The sequence below is a fragment of the Xiphophorus hellerii genome, chromosome 11 (genome assembly GCF_003331165.1).
Source record: "Xiphophorus hellerii strain 12219 chromosome 11, Xiphophorus_hellerii-4.1, whole genome shotgun sequence".
Taxonomy (NCBI): domain Eukaryota; kingdom Metazoa; phylum Chordata; class Actinopteri; order Cyprinodontiformes; family Poeciliidae; genus Xiphophorus; species Xiphophorus hellerii.
Genome location: NC_045682.1, coordinates 1,368,875 through 1,384,780, shown reverse-complemented (window position 1 = coordinate 1,384,780; position 15,906 = coordinate 1,368,875). Strand labels below are relative to the sequence as shown.

At 40.3% G+C, this 15,906-nt stretch overlaps 1 protein-coding gene across 7 annotated transcripts in view; it reads left to right on the top strand.

Annotated features, from left to right (window-relative positions):
- LOC116727857 (glutamate receptor 1-like) overlaps positions 1 to 15,906 on the top strand; it is a 137,245-nt gene that overhangs the window by 33,377 nt on the left and 87,962 nt on the right. For all 7 annotated transcript variants that reach the window (XR_004340874.1, XR_004340871.1, XR_004340873.1 and 4 more), the window contains exon 3: positions 15,162 to 15,401. Coding sequence is in view for 3 of the 7 variants with exons in the window: in XM_032575512.1 (XP_032431403.1) it covers positions 15,162 to 15,401 (240 nt within the window). In the remaining 4 variants the exon portion in view is untranslated. The remainder of the gene's footprint in view (positions 1 to 15,161; positions 15,402 to 15,906) is intronic.

The following is a 15,906-nucleotide window of genomic DNA, read 5'->3' as shown; positions in this document are numbered from 1 at the left end:
TTATTATTATTTATGGGATTAGAGGCTTGCCATGGGGTTTGATCTTTGTTCTACTTTCTACATTAATAATGGCTCATAGATTGTATTAAGGCAACGTAGGTAGTGTGTCAACTGTTGAATAGAGTTGTAATGTGCAGCCATTTTTATAAGTAATTTTGGACACTTAAATTCATGACCTACTGTACAGGAACTAGTTTAAGTCAATTTACAAATTCAGTATTCATTGTTTTGTTGTTATTGGATTGAGGAAATAAAAATACTAAGCATTTAAATTTTGAATAACTTTGGAAGATTCCTTTATTTATTGGCAGATACCAAGTCTGACATAATTGCTTGAAATTTTCTCTGAATTTAATTTAATCATGAGTAAAAAATAAAAACGCTTTAGCTCAAAGAAATTTCCATTTATTTGTGATGCTGTCTATTTTCCTTTTCCAGTGTAGGGTTTTTCTAATTTCCCCAGACTTTGAGCTCAGTCGCTCTCACTGAGCATCACTTCACATAAGACAAACAGTGAATACAAATGTCAGTATGAAGTGTTTGCACACTGAATTGGAGCTCATTCTGTTTCTGATTTGACTGGTTGTCATTTCAGACAAGCAACAATGAAACACGTGTCGGCTGAGTGATGGAAATGTGGAACGACATGCTGAAACATTGACCTGGTCGTTGGTTTGGTTTTCCCGGGGCCGTCCTGTCTGTTTGGCAGATGAACGTAAAACACTCAAGCTGTAGGTCAGCATGAATGGAAGCTCTGGAGGATGATAAAGATGATGAAAACCTAGAGTTAATAGAATTTTTTTTTAAATATTCAACTTACTTGTTGCATACTAGTCAAATCGATGAATGGATGGATCTGTCAGAACAATGAACAATTCTGCAAGTAGACATGGTCGCAGCTGTGCGCCCCACAGCGCTCATCCTCATTGTCGTCTTTGGGCTGTCTTCAAATAAAGCTTTTTCTAAAAGCCTCAGGTGATGGTAAGCAGGATGTCTGATTGAAGGAGCTTCATTTGGTGTGAAGCGAGGTCAGCTTGGTTGTCAGGGTGCAATGATAAGTGCCCTTGTTGAGAGTTTGTTGATATTAGAGGACATCAGTTAGGGCCGGATGATATAGTTGAAATAAGGGGTTTCAGATCAGTCCATATTGATATTTATTGATTCATTTTTTGTTTTGTATGTCTGAAACACTGAAAACCGGTGGCTTGACGTTTCCTGTATTAGCTACAGTTTTCACTAAAAGCCATTGTTTGTTTATTTTTAAGCATTTATGAGGCATGGTGGCAAATCCTTAAACTGCTGCTGTGCTGGTTACTAAACAAGTTGCTGGGCAACCAAAGAGTGAGTGAGTTACTAGGCAACCAAAGTGTGAGTCAGTTGTTGGGTTACTAAAGAGAATGAGTTAGTTGATGCCACCCACTTTGCTTGAGCTGCTAAAGTCTTTCCTCTGCTTACATCCAGAAGAATGCTGTGCAGTTCTGGTTTGGAGTTCAGAGAAAATTGTATATATTTAATATTCTGTCAGACATATTATCTGCTGATTTTGATCACGTGTCTATCGTGATATACATTATTACTAATTCATTGTCCAGTCCTAACATATAAGCAGTGAGGAGAGATGGGTCTGAAATACTAAAAGAAATACATGTTTATTGTTATAGGTAGAATTCAAAAAGGTCTATGTCTCTTTTCTTTTTCAGAGAGTTAATTCAATTAGTTTTGTTTAGCATTTTAGTAAGAAACAAGAAAAGGCTAGAATTTTTCGTCCAAGCTTACTCTGCAGCCAGCTGACCAGAACTGAGCCACAATAGATAAGAGAGGGGCATTCCTGTGTTACTCTATGCTCCAACCTGCCAGAGAACATTCTTTCCAACTCTCTCTTTGGTGTTTCATAAACCCGATTTTGAACTGCAGGAATGGCATAAAGTATTTTAAACCAAAACTTTTTGAAAACGCTTTTTGCTTCGCCTTCTGTTAGTTTTTGTTTTTTTCATTCATGTTTTTTTGTTGATAAAACTGCACCTACCTTTTCACTACAATACTCAAAAGAAAGATGTGGTTGCCAGAAACTAGAATGGGGAAACCAAACACAAGTAGAGCTTATTGATTTCACACAGTCGTTTTGACAAAAAGTGTTGTTTTGACATAAGCAAGGAATCACTTCATCAGTGATTCCTGTGTTACTCTATGCTCCAACCTGCCAGAGAACATTCTTTCCAACTCTCTCTTTGGTGTTTCATAAACCCGATTTTGAACTGCAGGAATGGCATAAAGTATTTTAAACCAAAACTTTTTGAAAACGCTTTTTGCTTCGCCTTCTGTTAGTTTTTGTTTTTTTCATTCATGTTTTTTTGTTGATAAAACTGCACCTACCTTTTCACTACAATACTCAAAAGAAAGATGTGGTTGCCAGAAACTAGAATGGGGAAACCAAACACAAGTAGAGCTTATTGATTTCACACAGTCGTTTTGACAAAAAGTGTCGTTTTGACATAAGCAAGGAATCACTTCATCAGTTCCCTCCATGTTTTACATCTGGACTCCATCATTGGGATGTTTTTGACCCTAAACACAAATAACTACAAACACTTCCTGAGGCTGACAGCATCTGTCAACCCCTCTGCTGCCTGATTCCCTCTGATGACGGACCAGCCTGTCATCCCAGCAGGCCAGCAGAGTTAATGCTGACAGACAGATACCTCGTTAGCATTATAGCTACTGCCAAAGGGCGAGCATCTATTGTTAGCGTGATAGCAGGGCCTTGGAGCAAACGGTTATTCTCAGTGTGACACCACTCACAAGGGCCAAAGTTGTTGAGAGGATGTTAGCTTGGGCCATAGGGCTCAGAGGAGGGAGAAAGGACGCCTGTCACTTGGTCCTTATGGATGAAGAGGTCAGTGGTGGGAGCATTGTGACTAGTGTAGTAAGAGGTATTTGCCAGTAAATTTGGAGTGCAGTCTTGCTGCATAAGGTTGAGCTTTAAAGATTGTTTCATAAGTTGACATTACCTTGAAGCACCAATCTTGGTGAATGGTGGTACTGAAAGGTCAACGTAAAAACCATTAATAGCCCAAACTACTCAACCCAGTTATTTGGTGTCCGTCTCGGTTAAAACCGCAGTAAGCTGTAGCATAGCAGAGAGCAAAAGGTCAATTGTGGGGATTGAGCAATGTGTACACATGCGTAATTGATGGTGCTAAGATCTTCCTCCTGGATCTGTTATGAGAACTTAGAAAGATTTTTGGATCAAGTTGTATGTTGTTTCCATTTATCACTACATTATTTATTTTATTTTTATATTGTTTTAGCTCCGAAAAACAAAAACATAATCTGTGTGTCTGTACCACAATACCCCAACTAGAAAATGGATTAAATTCATTCATAGTGAGCCACATGAAACTGCTTTTTTTTTTTTCCAACAATATTTTTATTGTGTTTTTTACAGATATACCTACCATATAACCAATACAATAAACAAGACCAGCAAACGCCCTCTTAGATACATATCTGCATACATTCCTTTAAGTGTACAGGAGATAATAGTCCACTGCTGAGGCTCCCTTGTTTAACATTATGGTTTGACATTAATCTCGTCTTTAGCTGGTGACAAGTCCTCTCCTTCAACAAAATTCCTGAAGGGTCTCCAAATGTTTTCAAATAATTCGCTTTTCCCTTTTTGGAGATATGTTATGCGTTCCAGAGGTAAAGTCTTCAGCATCTGCCTGATCCATTGTTTGATACCTGGTCCTGTTGTTCTCTTCCAGAATAGTGCTATCAGTCTTTTAGCTTGAAGTAGACACATATCAATCAATAGTACCTCACATTTGGTAAACAAGGTATTTTTTGGATACAAACCTAAAATTAGAAAAACCGGGTCTAGTGCAACATCTTTTGACACAAGATTTTCTACAGTTCTTTTTATTGCTTTCCAAAATTTTTGAATTTCCCTGCATTCCCAAATACAATGAAACAAAGTCCCCTTTTCTCCTAAACATTTTGTGCATATATCTGGTATATTAGGATTGTACCGATTTAAATTGACTGGTGTAATATAGATTCACATTAACCATTTGTATTGCAGTAACCTTAAGCGAGAGTTAACAGTTTGTTTCTGAGCCTTTGTACAGACAGACTGCCAATCCTCCAGTGACAGGTTTACTCCCAGGTCTAATTTCCAGGCTTCTAGTTTCAGTGCTGAGTCCTCTGGGGAATTTAAAACCATAAAGTTGTAGAATTTTGAAATCGCACCTTTACTTGCGCTGTCTTTGCAAACCATTTCTTCTAGCTGGGACTTTGGTGGCTTGGTTAAATCTTTGTTTTTTGTCCTAATGTAGCTTCTAAGCTGAAGGTATTTAAAGAAGTATTTTCTATTTATATTAAATTTTTGCCTGAATTCTTCAAAAGACATCATGTAAGCTGAATTTGTTTGATACAAATCATGAATTTTATCTATTCCCTTTGCGGCCCATTGTCTAAATACAGAGTCTGCTCTTCCAGGACTAAAATCTTGGTTTCCCCATATAGGAGTAAACTGTGATAATGTAACTGGTTCTTTTGTGAATTTCTTTACTTCATACCATATTTTGATCATGTTTTTAACAATAGGATTAACTGTTTTTCCCAACAGTCTTGGGACTGAATCAGAAAAAATGTATACAGGTAAAGGTGGACTTACAGATTCAGATTCCATTTCTGTCCATTGCGGGGCATCCCCGGCATTATTGTAATATCTAATAGTCCTAAGTTGGGCTTCCCAGTAATACCACTTCATATTCGGACACCCTAGTCCTCCCTCCTTGTAAGAGCGACATTCTAACCCTGGACCGTTTATTTTGCCATAAAAACCCAACAATTAACTTCCTAAAATTATTGAACCAGTTTGCAGGGGGTGGCAGGGGGACATTCTGAAAAATATACAATACTTTTGGAAGTACACTGCTCAAAAAAATAAAGGGAACACTCAAATAACACATCCTAGAATGAAAGAAATATTCTCATTGAATACTTTGTTCTGTACAAAGTTGAATGTGCTGACAACAAAATCACACAAAAATCATCAATGGAAATCAAATTTATTAACCAATGGAGGCCTGGATTTGGAGCCACACACAAAATTAAAGTGAAATAACACTACACGCTGATCCAACTTTAATGTAATGTCCTTAAAACAAGTCAAAATGAGCCTCAGTATTGTGTGTGGCCTCCACGTGCCTGTATGACCTCCCTACAACGCCTGGGCATGCTCCTGATGAGGTGGCGGATGGTCTCCTGAGGGATCTCCTCCCAGACCTGGACTAAAGCATCCGCCAACTCCTGGACAGTCTGTGGTGCAACGTGACATTGGTGGATGGAGCGAGACATGATGTCCCAGATGTGCTCAATCGGATTCAGGTCTGGGGAACGGGCTGGCCAGTCCATAGCTTCAATGTCTTCATCTTGCAGGAACTGCTGACACACTCCAGCCACATGAGATCTAGCATTGTCCTGCATTAGGAGGAACCCAGGGCCAACCGCACCAGCATATGGTCTCACAAGGTGTCTGAGGATCTCATCTCGGTACCTAATGGCAGTCAGACTACCTCTGGTGAGCACATGGAGGGCTGTGCGGCCCTCCAAAGAAATGCCACCCCACACCATTACTGACCCACTGCCAAACCGGTCATGCTGAAGGATGTTGCAGGCAGCAGACCGTTCCCCACTGCGTCTCCAGACTGTCACGTCTGTCACATGTGCTCAGTGTGAACCTGCTTTCATCTGTGAAGAGCACAAGGCGCCAGTGGCGAATTTGCCAATCCTGGTGTTCTCTGGCAAATGCCAAGCGTCCTGCACGGTGTTGGGCTGTGAGCACAACCCCCATCTGTGGACGTCAGGCCCTCATACCATCCTCATGGAGTCGGTTTCTAACCGTTTGTGCAGACACATGCACATTTGTGGCCTGCTGGAGGTCATTTTGCAGGGCTCTGGCAGTGCTCCTCCTGTTCCTTCTTGCACAAAGGCGGAGGTAGCGGTCCTGCTGCTGGGTTGTTGCCCTCCTACGGCCTCCTCCACGTCTCCTGGTGTACTGGCCTGTCTCCTGGTAGCGCCTCCAGCCTCTGGACACTACGCTGACAGACACAGCAAACCTTCTTGCCACAGCTCGCATTGATGTGCCATCCTGGATGAGCTGCACTACCTGAGCCACTTGTGTGGGTTGTGGAGTCCGTCTCCACGAGTGTGAAAACACCACCAACATTCAAAACTGACCAAAACATCAGCCAGACAGCATAGGTACTGAGAAGTGGTCTGTGGTCCCAACTGCAGAACCACTCCTTTATTGAGTGTGTCTTGCTAATTGCCAATAATTTCCACCTGTTGTCTATTCCATTTGCACAACAGCAGGTGAAATTGATTGTCAATTAGCAAGACACACTCAATAAAGGAGTGGTTCTGCAGTTGGGACCACAGACCACTTCCTAAGTGGACAGTTTGATTTCACAGAAGTTTGATTTACTTGGAGTTATATTGTGTTGTTTAAGTGTTCCCTTTATTTTTTTGAGCAGTGTATATTCATTTTGTAGGTGTTGATCCTGCCAATCAGTGATAAGGGAAGGGGCATCCATCTATTGATATTTTCAGTGATTTATTTTGTTAAACATTCATAGTTCTTCTTTACAATCATGTCTAGATTTGAAAATATTTGAATTCCTAAATAAGTGAAATCTCTAACAACCTTAAATTCTGAACTTATTTCTGGGGACATTTCTTTTTCATCCAATAGTAGTAATGAAGATTTAGCTTTATTTATATTATACCCTGAAATATGACCATATTCCTCTATTAAATTAAGCAAACTTCGAATAGATTCTTTTAAGTTTGAAATGAACAGGATTATGTCATCTGCATATAATGAAAGTTTGTGTTCTACTTGTCTAATTGTAATGCCTGCAATAGATTTATGGGACCTCACAGCTATAGCAAGAGGCTCCAATGCTAAAGTAAATAACAAAGGGGACACAGGAAATCCTTGACGGCATCCTCGTTTGATAACAATTGGTTTGGACACATTTTTATTTGTTAATATTTCTGCAGTAGGATTTAAATATAATAAGTGTATCCATTTTTTAAAATTGTTTCCATAACCAAAACGATTTAAAATGTTGAAAAGATAGGCCCATTCGACTCGGTCGAACACCTTCTCGGCATCTAGAGAAAGAAATGCAGTTCCTGATTTAACACCCAACACTCTGTCTGCAGATTCTTTTTCATATTGCGCCTTTAATAACAGCAATTCCTTCTCTGTTTCTGTGTTGCCATTTCTAAAAGCTTGTAGTTCTAGTAATTTAATCTTAGATTCTAATTGTTGTCTGTTCTTGCGTTGTTCTTTAGATTTTGATGCAGTGTAACTGATTATATAACCCCTCAAACATGCCTTAAAAGCATCCCATTTTATACAGGCTGAAGTTTGTGTGGTATTGAAACTGAAATATTCGTCTATCTTTTCTCCAACATAATTAAGACATTTCTCATCTTTCAGCCATTTCTGGTGTAAGCACCATCGAGGAGGGTCTCTCAACATGTTGTTATTAGAATATAATAAATTACAGGGAGCGTGATCTGATATTAGTATGCTATCATAGCAACAATCAGTAATATTTGAGAGTAATTCTTTTGAAATCAAAAAATAGTCTATGCGTGAGTATGTTCTAAATGCTTTTGAATGGCACGAGTAGATTGTTTCAGTAGGTTTTAAATGTCTCCAGATATCTACTAAATTTAATTCTTTCATGAAATTACATACTGTTTCCCTACTTCTGGTGTGCGTTTGGTCAGCTCCTGAAGCCCTGTCCAGAGCGGGGTCCAGAACACAGTTCCAGTTGCCCCCTATAATGTATTTTCCTGTCAGCGATGAAAGGGCAAGAAAGAAGTTGGTATAGAAAACATCATCATCAGTGTTGGGACCATACACATTTACTAAGTTCAGAGTTTCTTGTAAAATGGACCCCTGAATAATCAGATATCTCCCTAATTTATCTTTAATAACATTGGTCACCTGAAAAGGAACAGATTTATGAATTAGGGTCATTACTCCCCTGGCTCTTGATGTAAATGGAGCTACATATATATCCCCCTGCCACCTCCTACGTAATTTTATATTTTCTTCCCCCAAGAGATGGGTCTCTTGTAAAAATACTATTTTAGAGTTTAAATCTTTCAGTTTGTTCATGACTTGTTTGATTTTTTTTGTTTTATGTAAGCCTCTACAGTTCCAGGATGTGCATTTAATTTCCGTCCTCTGCATCATGTCAACTTAAAAGACATTGATGCAACTTAAAAGACATTGATGCAATAACTCCACAAATATGTCCAAGAGGGGCAACAAAAACAACTGAACAGTTAACATACACCCACAATCCCTGAACTACCTGAACAAATAAAACCCCGTTCCCAACCAAATGGTCAGGCCCTCCCAGTATGTTGCTTCCAACCACTGACATGTATAGATCCTTATGATCTATTCTCTCAATTCTTAATCTCTACCAACAAATAAAAAATAAATATATTTACTGTACTCGACCTTCTCCTGCATTTCCAACAGTCTAATTATCCCTATACATTTGAGGTGATCTCTAGTGTGTATAATAGAGGTAGAACATCACAACAGAACAATGAAACTAAAAGTATAAGGTATATATATATATAAAAAAAGTATAATAAAGAGTGCAACTTCACGTTATACCATGTTAACATAATGATGATCTAACAAAAAGGTACATTTATTAGAGACGCACCAACGCTACACTCCATCAGTACTGCATCTATTCAGTCACTCCGTTGCACTTATGTTTGAGATGTATGTACACGCTGCCTTCCTTTAACTGTGACTGGGCGATAGGGCTTAAAAATAAAATCCCAATTTTTAAAACTTATTTTATGTTTTGTTTTTCTGAATCCGATCGATGAACGTTTGGACCTCTGCTGGTGTGTTGAACCTGAAGGTTTCCCCTTGGTACGTTAGCACCAGTTTAGCCGGAAGGATGATGCCGTGTCTCAGCCCGAGCTCGCGGAGGCGCTTGCGGACTCCATTGTACTGCTTGCGCTGCTTGTGTATCTCCGTAGCGACGTCGTTGTAGAATCTCACCCGCTGGTTCTTGTAGAGCAGGGGTTTTCAAAGTATGAAAGGGTGAGCCCCCCTCCAAGGAGCACAATGCCTGCTGCGGCCCCCCCCAAATGCAACAACAAAACACCTTCTAATTGCTTTTATTTTAGAACCATCTCATCTTAAATGACACTTTATCTGAATGAAATTTAACACATGAACATTTTAATGTTTGAGATAGCAACAGTGTTTTTACATCTTAACAAAAACATTTCGATCAGATCTTTGGAACACATCTGTAAATGTTGCACATTTCATTGAAATAAAAAAATAAATCAAAAACCTAAACAGTTGCAAAATCGTGGAGCTCTTTTTGTGGCTCATCTAAACAATTTATCTCGAGCTAAAAGAGAGTGCTGTATGAAAGAGCGGAGGCATACAAAGGAAAAAACAATTACGCACGCTATGCGCACCCTTTCTTTTTCTATCACGGTCCTGAATCATGTGTTACTCATTTTATTTATGATTTTAACTAAATTGGCAACATGGCAACACATTGGCAACATTACTGTTCAGCTCACCTTAGTTTTAGTGGGAACAATGTGCTTGTGCTTTTGCGCAAATCCGGTTAATGCGGGGTTGCACTGTGGAGAGGTATAACCGCAGATCATCTTCAACCAGCAGCCTTGACCGGTATTTGCTTTTTATCATTGCGAGTGCGGAAAACCCACATTCGCAGAGATAGGTTGAAGTGAAGGGGATGAGCACGTTCACTGCCTTCGTGGAGAGCTGTGGAAATTCAGTCCCTACTGACAGCCAAAAGTGCGCAAGTGACACGTCACTCATCCTCTGTTTCAAGTCCATGTCACAGCTCAGCTCAGCCAGAGCCTCTTCCTCTCCTGCTGAAAGCCCATCTTTGAGTGTCACGGGGAAGGAAAATGGGTTTCTCACCCACTGGTTTGCCATTGTCTCCTCTCCAAAATACTCTCCAAACTGCTCGCGCATCCCCTCCAAATGCGCTCAGACCACCTGCTGTAAAAACTCCACCTTCAGCCCCGCTCTGGCCAAAACATCCTCTAAGGTGGGAAACATTTCCACTGATCCCCGCTCCACACGCGCACCCCACAGTTCCAACTTTTTCCTAAATCCACAGAGTTGATCGTGTGCGTAAAAGACGTTGCACTCTTTGCCCTGCAGACAGATGTTCAGTGTGTTTATCTTTTCGAAGACATCCGAAAGATAGGCAAGCTTTGCAACCCACTTCATGTCCTCCATGTGTTTTACCAGTGGAGAGTTGATTTCAGCGAGGAAAAGAAGGACTTCCTCACGGAGATCACAAAGGCGCGTGAGAACCTTTCCTCGGGAAAGCCACCGGACCTCCGAGTGCAGAAGCAGCTGTTTAAAGTGCGCGCCCATCTTGTTGCAGAGGATGGAGAAGAGACGGGCATTCATGGCACGCGACTTTATAAGGTTGACAATTTTTACTGTCTCGTCCAGCACAGTGCGCAGCTCTTGGGGCATCCTCTTAGTTGCCAAGGCCTGGCGGTGGATTATGCAGTGCGTCCAAATAGCAGCCGGGGCGACCTCTTGCACCTTTTTTACCAGACCACTGTGCCGGCCTGTCATTGCCCTTGCCCCATCAGTGCATATTCCACAGCAGCGGCCCCAATCCACATTATTTTCCCGCATGAAATCATTCAAAACCTTGAAGATTTCTTCTGCTGTAGTGCGCGAGGGCAGAGGGTGACAAAACAAAAACTCCTCATGCACATTTAGCTCTTTAAGATAACGCACATACACCATTAATTGAGCACAGTTGGCGACATCAGTCGTCTCGTCCAGCTGAAGGGAAAAGGAGGGGCTTTCACGAACACTGTCCACTACCTGTTGCCGCACATCTGCGCCCATATGTGAGATTCGGCGTTGGATGGTGTTGTCAGACAACTGGATGACATTCAGTTTGGCAGCAGCAGCTTCTCCCATCATTACTGAACACATGTCCTTAGCAGCAGGAAGGAGTAAAGTTTCACCGATGTTGTGGGGTTTCCCCGTCTTTGCAATGCGTAAGGCCACCCGATAAGATGCTTCGGTTGCCTTAGCGTTAACAGTACTGAACGTCGCTATTGTTTTTTTCTGTGTGCGCAGCTCCTTCAGCTTCCTCTCAAAAAATTCCCGCGGCTTGGTCACTAAACTTGGGTGCTTTGTTTCAATGTGACGCCGGAGCTTACAGGGTCTCATGCTATCATTAGCCAGAACCTCCTTGCAGATTACACATTGCGGCCTTGGAGCATCATCGGGAGCAGTGCAGGAAAATCCGAACTTTAAGTAGTCGTGGTCATACTTCCTCTTTTTTCTACTTACGCCAGAGCTTCTCTCCCCTGCCTTTTTCTTTACTAAAAATTTGTCCATTCTTTCTCTCACATCAGTAGACAGCAAGCGGATAGCTTCTTTTCCAGTTTATTTTTTCCCTCGCACCGCGCCTCCCCTAAAGTGTTCTGGCACCCCCTAGGGGAGGCGCGCCTCACACTTTGAAAACCGCCGTTGTAGAGGATATCCGTTTTTGCTTTACTTGCTTTGAATATCAGATCCTTTTGTTTGTAGTTAAGAAATCGCATAATTACGGTTCTTGGGGGTGCTTCTGCATTTCTTTTCGGGCCAACGCGGTGAACTCTTTCGAGAATCAGCAGATTTCTCAGGGCAGGCAACTCCAACACTTCTGGTAACCAGCTTTCCAAAAATCCACAGGCATCGGAGCCCTCTGCGCCTTCGGGGAGATTCACCAATCTAAGGTTGTTGAGGCGAGACCTCATTTCCATGTCAACTATTTTTTCCTCCATTAGCTTCTTCGTTTCCTCCAAGCTTTTAACTTCGTTAATTAGCGACATTTGCTCGTCTTCCATCGTGGACAAACGTTCCTCTGCATGCGTCAAACGCTTCGCACACTCACCCACTTCTTTCCTCACTGCTTCTATTGCTGTCATAACATCATCAAATCTTCCAGAAAACTCAGACTTTAAGCTCGTTATTGCTCCAAGTATATCTGCTTTGTCGCCGAGTGAGCTATTCATTTTGCCGCTGTTATCTGCTAGTTCTTCTTCAACTCCCTTGCTGCTGCTCGGCTCCTTGCTAACTTTTTTGCTAGCTTCGTTTGTGCTAAGCTCCACGTTTTGTGGTCCGTAGTCCGTCAACTTGGATTGCATAGTTATTTTTGACTTATCTTTGCTCGTTCTTCCAGGGCCTGGCATAGTTTCACCCAAATCAAACTCAATTACCGTTGTTGTAGCGTTCAGTAATTTTTAAAAGGGAATTTGCAGGATTTTTGTCAGGAGCAGTGTCGAACGCAACCTTCTACCTTGCGGTCATACCCGGAAGTCCTCTGAAACTGCTTTTTAGTTATAATTTTGAGCATTTTTGTATGATTTATAAAGTCTAAGCTTATAACATTTTTAAACCAGGCAGGTTTTCTTGGTCTAAACCTGTTTCCTAGCCCTGGTCCTCAAGGCACACCACATTGCATTTTTTAATACTTAGTTTCTCTTCTATAGGACACTTAATCTTCTGCCTCTTAATCTGGCATCAATTGAAATCAGTCATGCTGAAACAGAGAAACATCTATAGGGCATTACGCCTTGAGGACCATGGTTGGAAAACCTGGTCTACACATCTTACAAATGCATCAGCATAATGTTGACTATTATGTAGATGAGGTGTGAGTGTAGCCTCGATACTGAAAATCAGATCGATTGCTCAGTGGGATATATTTGATTTTGCCTTTCTTTTCAAATGATTAGACTTTTAAGTCAATAGCTGTCTAATGCAACCAAAAACGAGTTCAAGCTGTAGCAAAAATCAAGTGTATGAACATTTATAACATATTTGGTGCCTTTAGTTGTTTTCAAATGGCACAAAATCATTTTAGTCTTGGCAAACCTAGGACTGAATATAATCTGTTTCAACAGAGCTTCCTGTTGCAGAGGAGATATTTACTGCTCATAACCTCATAGATAAATGCTTACTTTACAATTGTGATTTTTTAGGATATTTTACTCATACTAATGATCTTTTGCTTTGTAAATTTAACTTCTGATTCAGTGTCACAAAATCAACACAGAAAATCTTCATCATTTTTCTTGATTCTGTATGAACACAGACTGTGACTCATTATCGGATGACTAAACCTTGTCCTATACAAAATGCCTTTAGTTCTGAATGGATTATCTCACTTTGTGTTGTATTATTTTAAAATAAAGTCTGTTAAGCTACATCCTGTAAGCTCAGACTTCACTCTCTCTCCTGTTTCCATCTCTACTGTGACTGCATATAAAAGGCAACAGCGCTTTTAAACAAAAGGACATTTTCTGTCTCATTGAGTTTGGGCTAAAATGTTAACTTTTCAAATAAGATATGTGAATAACTGAATGAATGACCTTATTAAATCACTTTTTTTATATGCACTTTCTTTATCTGTGTGAGCATCATGAGATTAAGATGGTCTTTGGGATGGCGGGTTGTCCTTAGAACATTAAGATTTAAAGCAAGTTCTTTTTTATTGACAGCTGCCTCAGCCTGTCACGGTCAGCAGTCCTGGACATCTTGTTGCTTTCAGCATCACGGAGGCTTCTCTCCTTTAGAGCAAATTTTCTGGGTGACAACATATAACCCTGCACACTTTAATTCAGCCTGAATTCTTGAGAAGCAAAACATAAGACTTTGGTTTACACAATGACTTGTGCTGCTGCAACAGCAAGTATTATTTTGTCTTAATCCCAGTCTGTGAAGGACCTCTGCATGAAGTAATTTGATTATTTCCATTGTGTGGGTGAGGATTTACTATCAGGAAGCCTTTTGTGTGAGAAGAGGGAGTGTGCTTCATCAGCTCCACAGCAGTAGAAATTTACATCAGTTTACCATGAAGATAAGGCCTCTTTATCCTCTCCAAGTGTAACATCAAATGGAGATTTACTGTTTGGTGTTGCATTTGCAATAAAAAGGGAGATTGAGTAAAAAAGACCCAAATGTGGAGCCTGCAGGATTTTGTATGTTTAGAAATTGCAGCCAGACCAGAAAAAAAGAAGTCACGTTTTGTGGCGTGGCTGAAATATGAGCTCAGTTTCACTGACCTGAATGTCTGGGTGACAGCCTCTACTCAAAAACAAGTTACACACTAAGATAAAATGTTGTTGGAAAGAGAACAGTGTGATGAAAGAGGACAGAAGGTGAACAGCAGCCCAAAGGGTGGAGAGATTCACACTGACAGAGAAATGGAGACAGATTATGTTTTTTTTAGCCCTATTCTTGAAAGAAACACAAACAATATGAATTCAGGAGCTGTTTTACTACAACAGTCTCTAAATGTTCACTATACCTATGGAAGGTTATTACCTAGGATCTTCATCTAAACATTTGTTAGTCCTGGAGAATGGAAGCCACAAAATTTCCAATATTGTCATCAAACTCGTTTGAGATGGTTTTTGGCTTTTCCTGTGTGTTTCCTACAAGAATCTCGGAAAAAATCCAAACTGGAAGGGAGAACTCTGTCCATTTTTCTGAGATGTTTGCATCAATTGCTGGCATGCAGGTTCTATGTCTTGTTCATTACAGCCACGCATAACATCAACATCTGATGGATTATGTTTTGCATAGCCTGGTTTATTCACTGGAAACCTGCTTTATTTGCATTTTGTTTTTTGTGACGTTTTTCAAATTCACTCAAAATCTACACAATTGGATGGGAACATAGTTAGTAACTGTGCATAACATAGTGTAAATATTTAGTTTGCTAACTAAATGTCTAGTTTGCAGCTACATATTTAATTTTACTTATAGAGAGTTTTACTACATAATATCCAGTTATTTTCACTAGCTGTTTCTATTTTCACTAAGTCATTTATCAAATTATTCAACCATTACGATACCTGCCTTAAGAGTAGCTGCAGCCTGCTCTCAGTTGTGGCCTGCAACATTATGCAAGTCAATTCAAAAAGAAGACTATGATATAATATGTTAAACTCTGAATATATTATCAAGAAGTTCACTAACATTTCTTTTATTGGCCTGTCTTCTCCCACTCTCTCATCTCTCCCAGTCTGCTCCCAGTTTTCTAAGGGCGTGTACACCATCATGGGCCTGTATGACCGAAAGACAGTCAACATGCTGATGTCTTTCTGTGGCTCTCTACACGTGTGCTTCATCACGCCGTCTTTCCCAGTTAAGACCAACAACCAGTTCGTACTGCAGTTGCGGCCCCAGCTGCAGGAGCCCCTCATGGCCCTTTTGGAGCACTTCAAATGGAAAAGGTTTGTCTACATGTACAGCTCTGATTCAGGTGAGAGCACAAGACACAGCATGCAGGACAAATTGCTTTCATATGCTAATTGCACATTCATGCTTTATGCACTCCATGTCAGAGATTACTGTGCAGACATTCTTCAAGCTGCTTTATGTCCAAATGATAAAAAGTTTTTCTGGATTTGCAGAGAGGCAACTCTGCTAACTCCATGCTATCCATGCTAACTCTGTACATGGATAGTATAGAAGATTTAGTCATACACAATTCTGTCATAATGCACTTCTTCTTTTGACCCTCCAATTTATGTAATATACATCTCTAGCCAACTGTGACAAACAAGGAAACTAAAAAAGGGAAAAGTCCTTGATTATCTGACTTAACAGTTAATACTGTAACTGTAATGCCATCACACCACCTCATCCATTAAATATCAACATATTTAATGGGTTTAGCTGTAAAATGTCACATTTCTGAAAGTTTTATTGTATTAAATTGATTGTATATTACTATGAGCATTGGGTAATGTGCTCATAGGTCCTTT